The sequence below is a fragment of the Oncorhynchus keta genome, chromosome 27 (genome assembly GCF_023373465.1).
Source record: "Oncorhynchus keta strain PuntledgeMale-10-30-2019 chromosome 27, Oket_V2, whole genome shotgun sequence".
Taxonomy (NCBI): Eukaryota; Metazoa; Chordata; class Actinopteri; order Salmoniformes; family Salmonidae; genus Oncorhynchus; species Oncorhynchus keta.
Window position 1 is genome coordinate 16911542 of NC_068447.1, and position 18666 is coordinate 16930207.

The 18666-nt window shown below is 45.7% G+C and overlaps 2 protein-coding genes across 4 annotated transcripts in view; one reads left to right on the forward strand and one right to left on the reverse strand.

Moving 5' to 3' along the window:
- The first annotated feature begins 4325 nt into the window (after positions 1–4325).
- The window catches only part of LOC118371144 (transmembrane prolyl 4-hydroxylase-like), a 40617-nt gene continuing 26276 nt past the window's right edge, over positions 4326–18666 (forward strand). The window contains exons 1-2 of one of the 2 annotated variants that reach the window (XM_052481831.1): positions 4326–5189; positions 6907–6988. In XM_052481831.1, coding sequence (XP_052337791.1) covers positions 4797–5189; positions 6907–6988 — 475 coding nt within the window. In that variant the 5' untranslated portion in view covers positions 4326–4796. Of the gene's footprint in view, positions 5190–5511; positions 5707–6906; positions 6989–18666 lie in introns of those variants that run through there. The other variant, XM_052481832.1, reaches the window with a different exon arrangement.
- The window catches only part of LOC118381946 (secreted frizzled-related protein 5), a 42522-nt gene continuing 31037 nt past the window's right edge, over positions 7182–18666 (reverse strand). Inside the window, exons 4-6 of one of the 2 annotated variants that reach the window (XM_052481834.1) lie at positions 8420–8589; positions 8035–8121; positions 7182–7851 (exon numbers count right to left, since the gene is read on the reverse strand). In XM_052481834.1, coding sequence (XP_052337794.1) covers positions 7532–7851; positions 8035–8121; positions 8420–8589 — 577 coding nt within the window. In that variant the 3' untranslated portion in view covers positions 7182–7531. Of the gene's footprint in view, positions 7852–8034; positions 8125–8419; positions 8590–18666 lie in introns of both variants that reach the window. The other variant, XM_052481833.1, reaches the window with a different exon arrangement.

Here is an 18666-nt window from a genome sequence, read left to right on the forward strand (position 1 = left end):
CAATTTGTGAAAAGACAGAATAAAGTTCAAAGAGCAAGACACAAGGGAAATTACCTTATTATTTTAGGCAAGTTTCATCCGAATGTGCACCCCTTATATCTTCCTGTTATTATTTTTTCTTCTGCATAATTGATTATCTGCAATTTATGGTAATTTAATCATAGATTAATATTCAAATCACTTGCTTATTCATAATTATTCAGACAAAAGGGAATACCTTAAGTGCCACAGGCATGTGGTCCTTATTTCTGCCTTTTGTATAGGCCTATAATGATAGCTAGCATATGTCTAATAAGCATAATAGCTGCCTATAGAAAAATGAAGGGCAAGACGATAGATTAGAAGATATCTAGGCCACCACTTGTCCTGAATAATTATGGGGGATGTATAGATAATGGGCATCTGAGTAAAGCGAGTGATAGAGTGTATGTGTGGGCTATAGCCACTTTGATTTTGATTGGAGCGGAGGTGTAGTTCTGGACGGTTAGTCGGCATTGCGCTCAAAATTACGCACAGCGCGAGTAAAATGGAACGCGTTTTGAGGCCTGTTCAGACTAAGGGTGTTTTCACACTTGGTCCCTTTCAGATCATTTTTGGGAACTCAGTGCAGTTTTGAAAAATGTTTTGTGCAGTGTGAACACTCCAAAGGAACTCAGGCCCTTCAAAAGAGCCTGAGTTCGGTTAGCTTGAATTCCGAGTTCCCGTTCCCTTTTTTTAGGGCAATGTGAACGCAAAGTGCCCCAAAGTTGTTCACATGTCATTATTCCCGAACGACGCACTAGACTACTGCAACACCGTTTTCCTTGCCAAAAACCCTCACTTACAGTTGAAGTCGAAAGTTTACAAACACTTAGGTTGGAGTCATTAAACCTCGTTTTTCAACCACTCCACAAATTTCTTGTTAACAAACTATAGTTTTGGCAAGTTGGTTAGGACATCTACTTTGTGCATGACACAAATCATTTTTACAACAATTGTTTACAAGCAGATAATTTCACTTATAATTGACTGTATCACAATTCCAGTGGGTCAGAAGTTTACATACACTAAGTTGACTGTGCCTTTAAACAGCTTGGAAAATTACAGAAAATGATGTCATGGTTTTAGAAGCTAGGAGGTGTACCTGTGGATGTCATACCAAACTCAGTGCCTCTTTGCTTGACATCATGAGAAAATCAAAAGAAACCAGCCAAGACCTCAGAAAACAAATTGTAGACTTCCACAAGTCTGGTTATCCTTGGGAGCCATTTCCAAACACCTGAAGGTACCACGTTCATCTGTACAAACAATAGTACACAAGTATAAACACTATGAGATCACGCAGACGTCATACCTCTCAGGAAGGAGACATGTTCTGTCTCCTAGAGATGAACCTACTTTGGTGCGAAAAGTGCAAATCAATCACAGAACAATAGCAAAGGACCCTGTGAAGATGCTGGAGGAAACAGGTACAAAAGTATCAATATCCACAGTAAAACGAGTCCTATATTGAATTAACCTGAAAGGCCGCTCAGCAAGGAAGAAGCCACTGCTCCATAACCTCCATAAAAAAGCCAGACTACAGTTTGCAGCTGCACATGGGGACAAAGGTTGTACTTTTTGGAGAAATGTCCTCTGGTCTTATGGAACAAAAATAGAACTGTTTGGCCATAATGACCATTGTTGTGGGGGGAGGCTTGCAAGCCGAAGAACACCATCCCAACCGTGAAGCACGGGGGTGGCAGCATCATGTTGTGGGGATACTTTGCAGCAGGAGGAACTGGTGCACTTCACAAAAAAGATGGCATCATGAGGAGGGGAAATGATGTGGATATATTGAAGCAACATCTCAAGACATCAGTCAGGAAGTTAAAAGCTTGGTTGCAAATGGGTCTTCCAAATGGACAATGACCCCAAGCATACTTCCAAAGTTGTGTCAAACCTCTGACCCACTGGGAATGTGATGAAAGAAATAATAGCTGAAATAAATCACTCTACTATTATTCTGACATTTCACATTCTGAAATAAAGTGGTGATCCTAACTGACCTAAGACAGGGAATTGTTTACTAGGATTACATGTCAGGAATTGTGAAAAACTGAGTTTAAATGTATTTGGTTAAGGTGTATGTAAACTTCCGACCTCAACTGTAAGTGCCAAACAAAAAAGATCATGATGTGCATGTTGGCGTGAAAAATCATGTGTGCTGTTTTTGGATATTGATTAGAAATTGTCATGGTTGCACAGAAATTAAAAAATTTGTGGAGTTTCTAGCTCAGATTATTTGATTTTAATTTGTGATCATAAACTGTTTATTGATTGTGGGGTTTGAATAGTGTGAGAGGACAACCTATTTGGTGAGAATCACAACATAGGATACAAAATCTATTCTAGCTCTGAAAGGGCCAGTAGCCTACCTTAGGTGTACAATTTTCAACTACAGCATTATTTATTCTGAAGTTATTCTTCTGGTATTTATTCTGTTTGCAATCATATATACATGTTAATAGTATACTATATATACTAAAGTATGTGGACACCCCTTCAAATTAGTGGATTTGGCTATTTCAGCCACAACCATTGCTGACAGGTGTATAAAATCGAGCACACAGCCATGCAATCTCCATCGACAAACATTGACAGTCGAATGGCCTTACTGAAGAGCTCAGTGACTTTCAACATAGCACTGTGATAGGATGCCACCTTTTCAATAAATAATTTTCACAATTATTATGTCTCATATTTTAATGAAATGCTATCTATTAGCTTCCAAAATGTAAGTAGGTTTATCTAGCTGCCCAATAACACATACTGATTGAATGGCTTGTCTTGCACTTTGTAAAAACCCTGAGTGCATGTTGGAAAAAGCTCTTGGTTCCTTTTAAAACAAAGCAATGGGAATGCAAAGAGGACTCGGGCCACAAAGTAGGTGAAGTGAACTGGAAAAAGAGTTGAGTCCTCATTCAAAGGCAGTGGCAGTGTGAGTACAAAGAGAAATGAGTTATTTTGCTCTTTTTTTGACCCCAGAGTTCACTTTAAAGAGGACTGAGATTGGTTCTTTTAAAGAGTACTATATGTGAAAACACCCTAAGATCGGTGAGTTCAAATTTGGACCCGTAACATAGTGGTCGTAAGGTGGAACTCGTGGTATCAATACACACCTGCTATTTTCACCTCTTCATTTGGACCAGTAACATAGTGGTCGTAAGGTGGAACTCGTGGTATCAATACACACCTGCTATTTTCACCTCTTCATTTGGACCAGTAACATAGTGGTCGTAAGGTGGAATTCGTGGTATCAATACCCACCTGCTATTTACACCTCTTCATTTGTACCAGTAACATAGTGGTCGTAAGGTGGAACTCGTGGTATCAATACCCACCTGCTATTTACACCTCTTCATTTGTACCAGTAACATAGTGGTCGTAAGGTGGAACTCGTGGTATCAATACCCACCTGCTATTTACACCTCTTCATTTGTACCAGTAACATAGTGGTCGTAAGGTGGAACTCGTGGTATCAATACACACCTGCTATTTACACCTCTTCATTTGGACCAGTAACATAGTGGTCGTAAGGTGGAACTCGTGGTATCAATACACACCTGCTATTTACACCTCTTCATTTGGACCAGTAACATAGTGGTCGTAAGGTGGAACTCGTGGTATCAATACCCACCTGCTATTTACACCTCTTCATTTGGACCAGTAACATAGTGGTCGTAAGGTGGAACTCGTGGTATCAATACACACCTGCTATTTACACCTCTTCATTTGGACCCGTAACATAGTGGTCGTAAGGTGGAACTCGTGGTATCAATACACACCTGCTATTTACACCTCTTCATTTGGACCCGTAACATAGTGGTCGTAAGGTGGAACTCGTGGTATCAATACACACCTGCTATTTACACCTCTTCATTGCTGGACATGTCCTTTAATATCAAATGTCAGAATCATTTGTGACCTAGCCTCCTTTAAATACCATTAAAAGCTGGTATTGCATCTCAACAGAGTGACTAATGGCACAGAGAGAGAGAGAGATGGTAACATGTTTTCCATGCCAATAAAATCCCCTTTGAATTTAAGTGAATTGAATTGAGAGAGCAATTAGGCAGCCCAATGAGAAGATAAGCAGATGGAGACTGCATGGAGGGATTATGCTCCGATAACAGCCATAGATAAAACTGTATTTGCAGCATTACTCCAAACAAAAATAAGTCAACCCAGACCACTCCAATGCCAAGAGTAGCCTACAGTCAATCCCACATCGCATTGCATTATCCCCATTCCCTTTATTCCAGTGCCATCGTCTGGTAACAGGCTCTCTGCTTCGGAATTTGGAATGTTTTGTTCTGTTCGTCCGCTAGAGGGCGATAGTGTTTTGATAGGTTCCGAAAACAGAGCGAGCAGTCTACTCTTCTCCCTGCTCTCGTTTATGTAGTTGATGTTGTCAGGGGTACAGTCAACAGTAAACCCATCTACATGAAATATGGATTATCCCATTGCAAGTTCAGTCCTTTCGGATATTTAACACGGTCATAGATAGTGTTGCCTTTTATTGTATCCAAAGGAAAACAACCTGTCGTCGTGTCTGAAGAAGGCAGGCTCACTCGCTTAGCTAACCTACTGTACTTGCATGCTAGCTAAGCTAACGTTATATGGGTGAAATGAATGTTAGTAGCTAGCTACATAGTTAGCCATCTTTGCATGTATGATGCTGTTGTCAGCTATCGTTAGCTAACGCTAGCACACAGTGGCAGAACAGCCAGCATATGTACATCTCCACGAATATCCTGCCAGACATTTAGCTAGTCATGGATTATAGCAATCGACATATCCATTCAGAAATGGATGATGAATCTCAGGAAAGCATGGACGCGTGTGGCGACTCATCACCGTATGTGCCCCCACACCTCCCTCCAATGCCCGGCCGAGAGCGGCTTCAGATTCAGAAGAGCAGTGTCTGCTCCCGGGCTTACTTCGTGGTGGTCATGGTCTTCTTCCACGTTTACATCATAAACATCATTGGGCTGTTGTTCTACGTACACTACAATAACAGTCCGGCGGATATTGTCAGCGCCGACGGGGACGCATCGGCATCTAGCAGCGGGGTTGACAGCCGCATGTCCCCGTCAGACCCACCTCAGCAAGACCCTGACCTGGATGTCCGTCAGAGCTTCAGTCTACCACGCATCGAGGGGATACGGGTGAGGAGATAACGACACGCCCTAATATGATTACTATCGTAAAACGAGCGGTGTGCATCCAGTTGTAGTGGCCACCGGAAGACAAAAATAATATGTCAGCCAAGTTCGATCGCAGTTTGCAAGAACCAGGCAGAGTCGAGGCCAACATATATAACTAGATCATCTTTGCTAGAATAACTCCTCCAACAGGCATGGTTTGGTGGGAGGTGTCGACGGTGGAAAGTAAACATCTGCATTTTCAAAATTGCACTTTTAATGTTTTGACGGTCCACTAGTTCTGATAACTAGTACTAAGGCCCACACGGGGCCCCTACGGTATACTGCCAGAGGGTTTGTGATGAGGCCCCCACGGGTTTGGGACGAGGACAACACGGTATACTGCCAGGGGGGTTGCGACGAGGCCCACACGGTATACTGCCAGAGGGTTTGCGACGAGGCGCACACGGTATACTGCCAGGGGGGTTGTGACGAGGCCCACACGGTATACTGCCAGAGGGTTTGTGACGAGGCCCACACGGTATGCTCCCAGAGGGTTTGCGACGAGGCCCACACAGTATACTGCCAGAGGGTTTGCGACGAGGCCCACACGGTATACTGCCAGGGGGGTTGCGACGAGGCCCACACGGTATACTGCCAGAGAGTTTGCGACGAGGCCCACACGGTATACTGCCAGAGGGTTTGCGACGAGGCCCACACGGTATACTGCCAGAGGGTTTGCGACGAGGCCCACACGGTATACTGCCAGAGGGTTTGCGACGAGGCCCACACGGTATACTGCCAGAGGGTTTGCGACGAGGCCCACACGGTATACTGCCAGAGGGTTTGCGACGAGGCCCACACGGTATACTGCCAGAGGGTTTGCGACGAGGCCCACACGGTATACTGCCAGAGGGTTTGCGACGAGGCCCACACGGTATACTGCCAGAGGGTTTGCGACGAGGCCCACACGGTATACTTGCTTCTACACCTGCATTGCTTGCTGTTTGGGGTTTTAGGCTGGGTTTCTGTACAGCACTTTGAGATATCAGCTGATGAACGAAGGGCAATATAAATACATTTGATTTGATTTTGATTTGATTTATACTGCCAGAGGGTTTGCGACGAGGCCCACACGGTATACTGCCAGAGGGTTTGTGACGAGGCCCACACGGTATACTGCCAGAGGGTTTGTGACGAGGCCCACACGGTATACTGCCAGAGGGTTTGTGACGAGGCCCACGCGGTATACTGCCAGAGGGTTTGCGACGAGGCCCACACGGTATACTGCCAGAGGGTTTGTGACGAGGCCCACACGGTATACTGCCAGAGGGTTTGTGACGAGGCCCACGCGGTATACTGCCAGAGGGTTTGCGACGAGGCCCACACGGTATACTGCCAGAGGGTTTGCGACGAGGCCCACACAGTATACTGCCAGAGGGTTTGTGACGAGGCCCACGCGGTATACTGCCAGAGGGTTTGCGACGAGGCCCACACGGTATACTGCCAGAGGGTTTGCGACGAGGCCCACACAGTATACTGCCAGAGGGTTTGTGACGAGGCCCACGCGGTATACTGCCAGAGGGTTTGTGACGAGGCCCACACGGTATACTGCCAGAGGGTTTGCGACGAGGCCCACACGGTATACTGCCAGAGGGTTTGCGAAGACCACACCATCCTAACAAACACTTCATTTTGATCATGCCCAAGGCTTTCCCATATTAATGTAATGTTTCCTCAGGTGGGTCATGTCCAGAGGGTGTCACTCAAGCCTGACAGCATCCAGGAAATGAAGACTCTCAGCCTCAAGCCTCTGCTCTTTGGTAAGAATAGCACCTTTTACCCTTTAGGGCAGGCTTTGTCCTCACACATACAGTTTAGGATATATATCTGTTATTCAAATGCTTTGAGAATAATATGATTGATGACACTGTTAGACAACCCCCATCTTTCAAGACCCATGAAAACTGACAACCCAAACTGCATCAATAACATCATGAATGAATGCAAGCTCAACACTTTGAAAACACTAATTTAATTCCAGTCAACCTCTTACAAATATAGATCAGTGATATTTACTTATAATTTATAGATATGTACATTTGCAGGAAACACAGAAGGAATTGTTCTTTGCAGCGTCCTCTCCTGAGCTCAGGATGGTGCTCTCTGAAACATCCAGCTATCCAAGGATGTGATTCAAATCCAGGAAGTCTATCATAGAGATGTACCCTCCCCCAAACAACCTCCTCTCTCTCTGCTGATGTCATATGGTGTTTTAATCACATCCCTGACTCTGTACACCTAGGCCTATAGCTCTGCTCAGATCCATTTCAGACCTCAAGTTTAGCTCCTAGCCAGAGCCCCTGCTAGCCTCTACATCGGTGCTGTTTCCACTTGCGGGCAGCAGCCATCAGGTTCCTGGCGTGTTTGTTCCAGGCAAAGGCCTTGTTGACCACCAGCCATTCCCCCTGCACTGTGCCCGTCACCAGGAAGGTCCCGCCTTGGGGCTGACGCCGCGTCATGTTCCGTACACAGCTGGCGTCTCTCTCCAGCCACAGCTGCAGGCGGGAGCGGATCTGTCCTCCCAGGAGAGGCCCGTGCTTCAGAACCTGCAGACGAGAGGCCAGGGAGAACTGGGCCAAACTCACCTGACTGGATTTTAGCTGCGTGAGACGCAATTTCACCACTGGGGGCACAGAGGGCAGCAGAGAGACAGAGAATTGCATTAAGATGGGTAGGTAAGGGTACATCTCAATGTTTGATCTGGATATTGTCAATAGGGAGGACAGAGAAACATTGGAATACATCATCTGAACCAATCTCTGTAAAATAGTCCTATAAAAAAGGAACAGAGTGTAGGTCTGCTTACCAAAGTCACTCCTACAGAAAGTTTCCAGCACGTCCTTGGCAGACGAGGCCTCCTCCAGTTCACAGTCTCGACAGCTAGCCTGGGGCACTGCTGAAACAATCATCACAGAAACGTCCAGTCAGAGTTCTTAGTCTGACATGGACAGTAGGCTGCCCTGGGGCGGCAGGGTAGCCTAGTGGTTAGAGCTTTGGACTAGTAACCGGAGGGTTGCAAGTTCAAATCCCTGCGCTGAAAAGGTGTCGTTCTGCCCCTGAACAGGCAGTTAACCCACTGTTCCTAGGCCGTCATTGAAAATAAGAATTTGTTCTTAACTGACTTGCCTAGTTAAATAAAGGTTAAAAAAACACTTAAAAGACAGCATCTTATTTCATAGTGTGTGTCTCACCTCTACGCCCTCCTGTGCTGGTGTTTGTGACAGAGGAGATACACATGAGGTGGTTGGCAGGAAACTGGTCACAACGAAGGATATCTGGCCAGGGGTAACCATAGCAACCCATGATGGGCGCGCAGCTGTCCCGCACTGACTCACACAGACTCTGACACGGAGAGACGAACCTGCCCAGAAGAGAGGCGTTGACAAAATAGATACAAGAAGAAAGAGCCAGGAGGAGAAGAAAAGAGTAAGTTGTTAGTGAATGGATCCAAATCAATAAAGGAGAAGTTGTGGAGGGAGAGAGAGATGATGCTACACCCTATGAGATAACATTTAGAAACATTTTTAACCCTCTTTAAAAAACGTCACAACCTGTGGGGGACTGAGACCAGAAATCAGCCCTGGCATTTCTAACTCACCAGCCCATTTCTCCCCGTAGCCCTTTGCACTCGTACCGGGTTGAAAATTGCTGATTTGTGCACTGATAAACACCTACATTTAAATGTAGTGGCTGTACATGACATCAGGCTCCGCCTCTTTTAACCTTTATTTAACCTGGCAAGTCAGAACAAATTCTTAACTTCAATGAAGGCCTAGGAACAGTGGGTTAACTGCCTTGTTCAGGCACAGAACAACACATTTTTAACTTGGGGATTTAAACTTGAAACCTTTCAGTTACAAGTCCAACATTCTAACCACTAGACTACCTGCCGCTTCACAGTACCGTGTGGGGTTTTATACTGACTAACATTCTGAACTTGAGCACCCCGTGTGACAAGATCCCTCCTGGTAACTGGGAAACTTTTTTATTTTCTGAGTGAGGGAAATGCTCTACATTTAAGAGGACTATATGTGTTTTGAAAGATGATGTTGAGAATTATAGAAAATTAGACTTGGATGTTTATTTAACTAGGCAGGTCAGTTAAGGACAAATACTTATTGAATGATACCCTAGCCAAATTACACTGGGCCAATTGTGCACTGCCCTAATTGTTAAGAACACATTCTTATTGAATGATACCCTAGCCAAATCCAGATGACGCTGGGCCAATTGTGCACTGCCCTATGGGACTCCCAATCACAGCCGGATGTGATACAGCCTGGATTTGAACCAGCTACTGGTTCAAATGTGCACTTCACATTTCCATCTCATAAAGCTCATGTCATATCCAGTGTCAACGTTTATGATCACTATGTTTGATGTACAGTTACAATATGACATGTGGTCATACCCTGGGCTGTTCTGAACAGAATGAGCCTGTTAGTCTACTGTCAATGTGGTCATACCCTGGGCTGTTCTGAACAGAATGAGCCTGTTAGTCTACTGTCAATGTGGTCATACCCTGGGCTGTTCTGAACAGAATGAGCCTGTTAGTCTACTGTCAATGTGGTCATACCCTGGGCTGTTCTGAACAGAATGAGCCTGTTAGTCTACTGTCAATGTGGTCATACCCTGGGCTGTTCTGAACAGAATGAGCCTGTTAGTCTACTGTCAATGTGGTCATACCCTGGGCTGTTCTGAACAGAATGAGCCTGTTAGTCTATTGTCAATGTGGTCATACCCTGGGCTGTTCTGAACAGAATGAGCCTGTTAGTCTACTGTCAATGTGGTCATACCCTGGGCTGTTCTGAACAGAATGAGCCTGTTAGTCTATTGTCAATGTGGTCATACACTGGGCTGTTCTGAACAGAATGAGCCTGTTAGTCTATTGTCAATGTGGTCATACCCTGGGCTGTTCTGAACAGAATGAGCCTGTTAGTCTACTGTCAATGTGGTCATACCCTGGGCTGTTCTGAACAGAATGAGCCTGTTAGTCTACTGTCAATGTGGTCATACCCTGGGCTGTTCTGAACAGAATGAGCCTGTTAGTCTATTGTCAATGTGGTCATACCCTGGGCTGTTCTGAACAGAATGAGCCTGTTAGTCTACTGTCAATGTGGTCATACACTGGGCTGTTCTGAACAGAATGAGCCTGTTAGTCTATTGTCAATGTGGTCATACCCTGGGCTGTTCTGAACAGAATGAGCCTGTTAGTCTATTGTCAATGTGGTCATACCCTGGGCTGTTCTGAACAGAATGAGCCTGTTAGTCTACTGTCAATGTGGTCATACCCTGGGCTGTTCTGAACAGAATGAGCCTGTTAGTCTACTGTCAATGTGGTCATACCCTGGGCTGTTCTGAACAGAATGAGCCTGTTAGTCTATTGTCAATGTGGTCATACCCTGGGCTGTTCTGAACAGAATGAGCCTGTTAGTCTACTGTCAATGTGGTCATACCCTGGGCTGTTCTGAACAGAATGAGCCTGTTAGTCTATTGTCAATGTGGTCATACACTGGGCTGTTCTGAACAGAATGAGCCTGTTAGTCTATTGTCAATGTGGTCATACCCTGGGCTGTTCTGAACAGAATGAGCCTGTTAGTCTATTGTCAATGTGGCCATACCCTGGGCTGTTCTGAACAGAATGAGCCTGTTAGTCTACTGTCAATGTGGTCATACCCTGGGATGTTCTGAACAGAATGAGCCTGTTAGTCTATTGTCAATGTGGTCATACCCTGGGCTGTTCTGAACAGAATGAGCCTGTTAGTCTATTGTCAATGTGGTCATACCCTGGGCTGTTCTGAACAGAATGAGCCTGTTAGTCTATTGTCAATGTGGTCATACCCTGGGCTGTTCTGAACAGAATGAGCCTGTTAGTCTACTGTCAATGTGGTCATACCCTGGGCTGTTCTGAACAGAATGAGCCTGTTAGTCTACTGTCAATGTAGTCTATTGTCTGTTCTGAACAGAATGAGCCTGTTAGTCTATTGTCAATGTGGTCATACCCTGGGCTGTTCTGAACAGAATGAGCCTGTTAGTCTACTGTCAATGTGGTCATACCCTGGGCTGTTCTGAACAGAATGAGCCTGTTAGTCTACTGTCAATGTGGTCATACCCTGGGCTGTTCTGAACAGAATGAGCCTGTTAGTCTATTGTCAATGTGGTCATACCCTGGGCTGTTCTGAACAGAATGAGCCTGTTAGTCTACTGTCAATGTGGTCATACCCTGGGCTGTTCTGAACAGAATGAGCCTGTTAGTCTACTGTCAATGTGGTCATACACTGGGCTGTTCTGAACAGAATGAGCCTGTTAGTTTACTGTCAATGTGGTCATACCCTGGGCTGTTCTGAACAGAATGAGCCTGTTAGTCTACTGTCAACTACTGTCAATGTGGTCATACACTGGGCTGTTCTGAACAGAATGAGCCCGTTCGTCTACTGTCAATGTGGTCATACCCTGGGCTGTTCTGAACAGAATGAGCCTGTTAGTCTACTGTCAATGTGGTCATACCCTGGGCTGTTCTGAACAGAATGAGCCTGTTAGTCTATTGTCAATGTGGTCATACCCTGGGCTGTTCTGAACAGAATGAGCCTGTTAGTCTACTGTCAATGTGGTCATACACTGGGCTGTTCTGAACAGAATGAGCCTGTTCGTCTACTGTCAATGTGGTCATACCCTGGGCTGTTCTGAACAGAATGAGCCTGTTAGTCTACTGTCAATGTGGTCATACCCTGGGCTGTTCTGAACAGAATGAGCCTGTTAGTCTACTGTCAATGTGGTCATACACTGGGCTGTTCTGAACAGAATGAGCCTGTTCGTCTACTGTCAATGTGGTCATACCCTGGGCTGTTCTGAACAGAATGAGCCTGTTAGTCTACTGTCAATGTGGTCATACCCTGGGCTGTTCTGAACAGAATGAGCCTGTTAGTCTACTGTCAATGTGGTCATACACTGGGCTGTTCTGAACAGAATGAGCCTGTTCGTCTACTGTCAATGTGGTCATACCCTGGGCTGTTCTGAACAGAATGAGCCTGTTAGTCTACTGTCAATGTGGTCATACCCTGGGCTGTTCTGAACAGAATGAGCCTGTTAGTCTACTGTCAATGTGGTCATACACTGGGCTGTTCTGAACAGAATGAGCCTGTTAGTCTACTGTCAATGTGGTCATACCCTGGGCTGTTCTGAACAGAATGAGCCTGTTAGTCTACTGTCAATGTAGTCTATTGTCTGTTCTGAACAGAATGAGCCTGTTAGTCTATTGTCAATGTGGTCATACCCTGGGCTGTTCTGAACAGAATGAGCCTGTTAGTCTACTGTCAATGTGGTCATACCCTGGGCTGTTCTGAACAGAATGAGCCTGTTAGTCTACTGTCAATGTGGTCATACCCTGGGCTGTTCTGAACAGAATGAGCCTGTTAGTCTATTGTCAATGTGGTCATACCCTGGGCTGTTCTGAACAGAATGAGCCTGTTAGTCTACTGTCAATGTGGTCATACACTGGGCTGTTCTGAACAGAATGAGCCTGTTAGTTTACTGTCAATGTGGTCATACCCTGGGCTGTTCTGAACAGAATGAGCCTGTTAGTCTACTGTCAATGTGGTCATACACTGGGCTGTTCTGAACAGAATGAGCCTGTTCGTCTACTGTCAATGTGGTCATACCATGGGCTGTTCTGAACAGAATGAGCCTGTTAGTCTACTGTCAATGTGGTCATACCCTGGGCTGTTCTGAACAGAATGAGCCTGTTAGTCTACTGTCAATGTGGTCATACCCTGGGCTGTTCTGAACAGAATGAGCCTGTTAGTCTACTGTCAATGTGGTCATACCCTGGGCTGTTCTGAACAGAATGAGCCTGTTAGTCTACTGTCAATGTGGTCATACACTGGGCTGTTCTGAACAGAATGAGCCTGTTCGTCTACTGTCAATGTGGTCATACCCTGGGCTGTTCTGAACAGAATGAGCCTGTTAGTCTACTGTCAATGTGGTCATACCCTGGGCTGTTCTGAACAGAATAAGCCTGTTAGTCTACTGTCAATGTGGTCATACACTGGGCTGTTCTGAACAGAATGAGCCTGTTCGTCTACTGTCAATGTGGTCATACCCTGGGCTGTTCTGAACAGAATGAGCCTGTTAGTCTACTGTCAATGTGGTCATACCCTGGGCTGTTCTGAACAGAATGAGCCTGTTAGTCTACTGTCAATGTGGTCATACCCTGGGCTGTTCTGAACAGAATGAGCCTGTTAGTCTACTGTCAATGTGGTCATACACTGGGCTGTTCTGAACAGAATGAGCCTGTTAGTTTACTGTCAATGTGGTCATACCCTGGGCTGTTCTGAACAGAATGAGCCTGTTAGTCTACTGTCAATGTGGTCATACACTGGGCTGTTCTGAACAGAATGAGCCTGTTCGTCTACTGTCAATGTGGTCATACCCTGGGCTGTTCTGAACAGAATGAGCCTGTTAGTCTACTGTCAATGTGGTCATACCCTGGGCTGTTCTGAACAGAATGAGCCTGTTAGTCTATTGTCAATGTGGTCATACCCTGGGCTGTTCTGAACAGAATGAGCCTGTTAGTCTACTGTCAATGTGGTCATACACTGGGCTGTTCTGAACAGAATGAGCCTGTTCGTCTACTGTCAATGTGGTCATACCCTGGGCTGTTCTGAACAGAATGAGCCTGTTAGTCTACTGTCAATGTGGTCATACCCTGGGCTGTTCTGAACAGAATGAGCCTGTTAGTCTACTGTCAATGTGGTCATACACTGGGCTGTTCTGAACAGAATGAGCCTGTTCGTCTACTGTCAATGTGGTCATACCCTGGGCTGTTCTGAACAGAATGAGCCTGTTAGTCTACTGTCAATGTGGTCATACCCTGGGCTGTTCTGAACAGAATGAGCCTGTTAGTCTACTGTCAATGTGGTCATACACTGGGCTGTTCTGAACATAATGAGCCTGTTCGTCTACTGTCAATGTGGTCATACCCTGGGCTGTTCTGAACAGAATGAGCCTGTTAGTCTACTGTCAATGTGGTCATACCCTGGGCTGTTCTGAACAGAATGAGCCTGTTAGTCTACTGTCAATGTGGTCATACACTGGGCTGTTCTGAACAGAATGAGCCTGTTAGTCTACTGTCAATGTGGTCATACACTGGGCTGTTCTGAACAGAATGAGCCTGTTAGTCTACTGTCAATGTGGTCATACCCTGGGCTGTTCTGAACAGAATGAGCCTGTTAGTCTACTGTCAATGTGGTCATACCCTGGGCTGTTCTGAACAGAATGAGCCTGTTAGTCTACTGTCAATGTGGTCATACACTGGGCTGTTCTGAACAGAATGAGCCTGTTAGTCTACTGTCAATGTGGTCATACCCTGGGCTGTTCTGAACAGAATGAGCCTGTTAGTCTACTGGCAATGTGGTCATACCCTGGGCTGTTCTGAACAGAATGAGCCTGTTAGTCTACTGTCAATGTGGTCATACACTGGGCTGTTCTGAACAGAATGAGCCTGTTCGTCTACTGTCAATGTGGTCATACCCTGGGCTGTTCTGAACAGAATGAGCCTGTTAGTCTACTGTCAATGTGGTCATACCCTGGGCTGTTCTGAACAGAATGAGCCTGTTAGCCTACTGTCAATGTGGTCATACACTGGGCTGTTCTGAACAGAATGAGCCTGTTAGTCTACTGTCAATGTGGTCATACCCTGGGCTGTTCTGAACAGAATGAGCCTGTTAGTCTACTGTCAATGTAGTCTATTGTCTGTTCTGAACAGAATGAGCCTGTTAGTCTATTGTCAATGTGGTCATACCCTGGGCTGTTCTGAACAGAATGAGCCTGTTAGTCTACTGTCAATGTGGTCATACCCTGGGCTGTTCTGAACAGAATGAGCCTGTTAGTCTACTGTCAATGTGGTCATACCCTGGGCTGTTCTGAACAGAATGAGCCTGTTAGTCTATTGTCAATGTGGTCATACCCTGGGCTGTTCTGAACAGAATGAGCCTGTTAGTCTACTGTCAATGTGGTCATACCCTGGGCTGTTCTGAACAGAATGAGCCTGTTAGTCTACTGTCAATGTGGTCATACACTGGGCTGTTCTGAACAGAATGAGCCTGTTAGTTTACTGTCAATGTGGTCATACCCTGGGCTGTTCTGAACAGAATGAGCCTGTTAGTCTACTGTCAATGTGGTCATACACTGGGCTGTTCTGAACAGAATGAGCCTGTTCGTCTACTGTCAATGTGGTCATACCATGGGCTGTTCTGAACAGAATGAGCCTGTTAGTCTACTGTCAATGTGGTCATACCCTGGGCTGTTCTGAACAGAATGAGCCTGTTAGTCTACTGTCAATGTGGTCATACCCTGGGCTGTTCTGAACAGAATGAGCCTGTTAGTCTACTGTCAATGTGGTCATACACTGGGCTGTTCTGAACATAATGAGCCTGTTCGTCTACTGTCAATGTGGTCATACCCTGGGCTGTTCTGAACAGAATGAGCCTGTTAGTCTACTGTCAATGTGGTCATACCCTGGGCTGTTCTGAACAGAATGAGCCTGTTAGTCTACTGTCAATGTGGTCATACACTGGGCTGTTCTGAACAGAATGAGCCTGTTAGTCTACTGTCAATGTGGTCATACACTGGGCTGTTCTGAACAGAATGAGCCTGTTAGTCTACTGTCAATGTGGTCATACCCTGGGCTGTTCTGAACAGAATGAGCCTGTTAGTCTACTGTCAATGTGGTCATACCCTGGGCTGTTCTGAACAGAATGAGCCTGTTAGTCTACTGTCAATGTGGTCATACACTGGGCTGTTCTGAACAGAATGAGCCTGTTAGTCTACTGTCAATGTGGTCATACCCTGGGCTGTTCTGAACAGAATGAGCCTGTTAGTCTACTGTCAATGTGGTCATACCCTGGGCTGTTCTGAACAGAATGAGCCTGTTAGTCTACTGTCAATGTGGTCATACACTGGGCTGTTCTGAACAGAATGAGCCTGTTCGTCTACTGTCAATGTGGTCATACCCTGGGCTGTTCTGAACAGAATGAGCCTGTTAGTCTACTGTCAATGTGGTCATACCCTGGGCTGTTCTGAACAGAATGAGCCTGTTAGTCTACTGTCAATGTGGTCATACACTGGGCTGTTCTGAACAGAATGAGCCTGTTAGTCTACTGTCAATGTGGTCATACCCTGGGCTGTTCTGAACAGAATGAGCCTGTTAGTCTACTGTCAATGTAGTCTATTGTCTGTTCTGAACAGAATGAGCCTGTTAGTCTATTGTCAATGTGGTCATACCCTGGGCTGTTCTGAACAGAATGAGCCTGTTAGTCTACTGTCAATGTGGTCATACCCTGGGCTGTTCTGAACAGAATGAGCCTGTTAGTCTACTGTCAATGTGGTCATACCCTGGGCTGTTCTGAACAGAATGAGCCTGTTAGTCTATTGTCAATGTGGTCATACCCTGGGCTGTTCTGAACAGAATGAGCCTGTTAGTCTACTGTCAATGTGGTCATACCCTGGGCTGTTCTGAACAGAATGAGCCTGTTAGTCTACTGTCAATGTGGTCATACACTGGGCTGTTCTGAACAGAATGAGCCTGTTAGTTTACTGTCAATGTGGTCATACCCTGGGCTGTTCTGAACAGAATGAGCCTGTTAGTCTACTGTCAATGTGGTCATACACTGGGCTGTTCTGAACAGAATGAGCCTGTTCGTCTACTGTCAATGTGGTCATACCATGGGCTGTTCTGAACAGAATGAGCCTGTTAGTCTACTGTCAATGTGGTCATACCCTGGGCTGTTCTGAACAGAATGAGCCTGTTAGTCTACTGTCAATGTGCTCATACCCTGGGCTGTTCTGAACAGAATGAGCCTGTTAGTCTACTGTCAATGTGGTCATACCCTGGGCTGTTCTGAACAGAATGAGCCTGTTAGTCTACTGTCAATGTGGTCATACACTGGGCTGTTCTGAACAGAATGAGCCTGTTCGTCTACTGTCAATGTGGTCATACCCTGGGCTGTTCTGAACAGAATGAGCCTGTTAGTCTACTGTCAATGTGGTCATACCCTGGGCTGTTCTGAACAGAATAAGCCTGTTAGTCTACTGTCAATGTGGTCATACACTGGGCTGTTCTGAACAGAATGAGCCTGTTCGTCTACTGTCAATGTGGTCATACCCTGGGCTGTTCTGAACAGAATGAGCCTGTTAGTCTACTGTCAATGTGGTCATACCCTGGGCTGTTCTGAACAGAATGAGCCTGTTAGTCTACTGTCAATGTGGTCATACCCTGGGCTGTTCTGAACAGAATGAGCCTGTTAGTCTACTGTCAATGTGGTCATACACTGGGCTGTTCTGAACAGAATGAGCCTGTTAGTTTACTGTCAATGTGGTCATACCCTGGGCTGTTCTGAACAGAATGAGCCTGTTAGTCTACTGTCAATGTGGTCATACACTGGGCTGTTCTGAACAGAATGAGCCTGTTCGTCTACTGTCAATGTGGTCATACCCTGGGCTGTTCTGAACAGAATGAGCCTGTTAGTCTACTGTCAATGTGGTCATACCCTGGGCTGTTCTGAACAGAATGAGCCTGTTAGTCTATTGTCAATGTGGTCATACCCTGGGCTGTTCTGAACAGAATGAGCCTGTTAGTCTACTGTCAATGTGGTCATACACTGGGCTGTTCTGAACAGAATGAGCCTGTTCGTCTACTGTCAATGTGGTCATACCCTGGGCTGTTCTGAACAGAATGAGCCTGTTAGTCTACTGTCAATGTGGTCATACCCTGGGCTGTTCTGAACAGAATGAGCCTGTTAGTCTACTGTCAATGTGGTCATACACTGGGCTGTTCTGAACAGAATGAGCCTGTTCGTCTACTGTCAATGTGGTCATACCCTGGGCTGTTCTGAACAGAATGAGCCTGTTAGTCTACTGTCAATGTGGTCATACCCTGGGCTGTTCTGAACAGAATGAGCCTGTTAGTCTACTGTCAATGTGGTCATACACTGGGCTGTTCTGAACATAATGAGCCTGTTCGTCTACTGTCAATGTGGTCATACCCTGGGCTGTTCTGAACAGAATGAGCCTGTTAGTCTACTGTCAATGTGGTCATACCCTGGGCTGTTCTGAACAGAATGAGCCTGTTAGTCTACTGTCAATGTGGTCATACACTGGGCTGTTCTGAACAGAATGAGCCTGTTAGTCTACTGTCAATGTGGTCATACACTGGGCTGTTCTGAACAGAATGAGCCTGTTAGTCTACTGTCAATGTGGTCATACACTGGGCTGTTCTGAACATAATGAGCCTGTTCGTCTACTGTCAATGTGGTCATACCCTGGGCTGTTCTGAACAGAATGAGCCTGTTAGTCTACTGTCAATGTGGTCATACCCTGGGCTGTTCTGAACAGAATGAGCCTGTTAGTCTACTGTCAATGTGGTCATACACTGGGCTGTTCT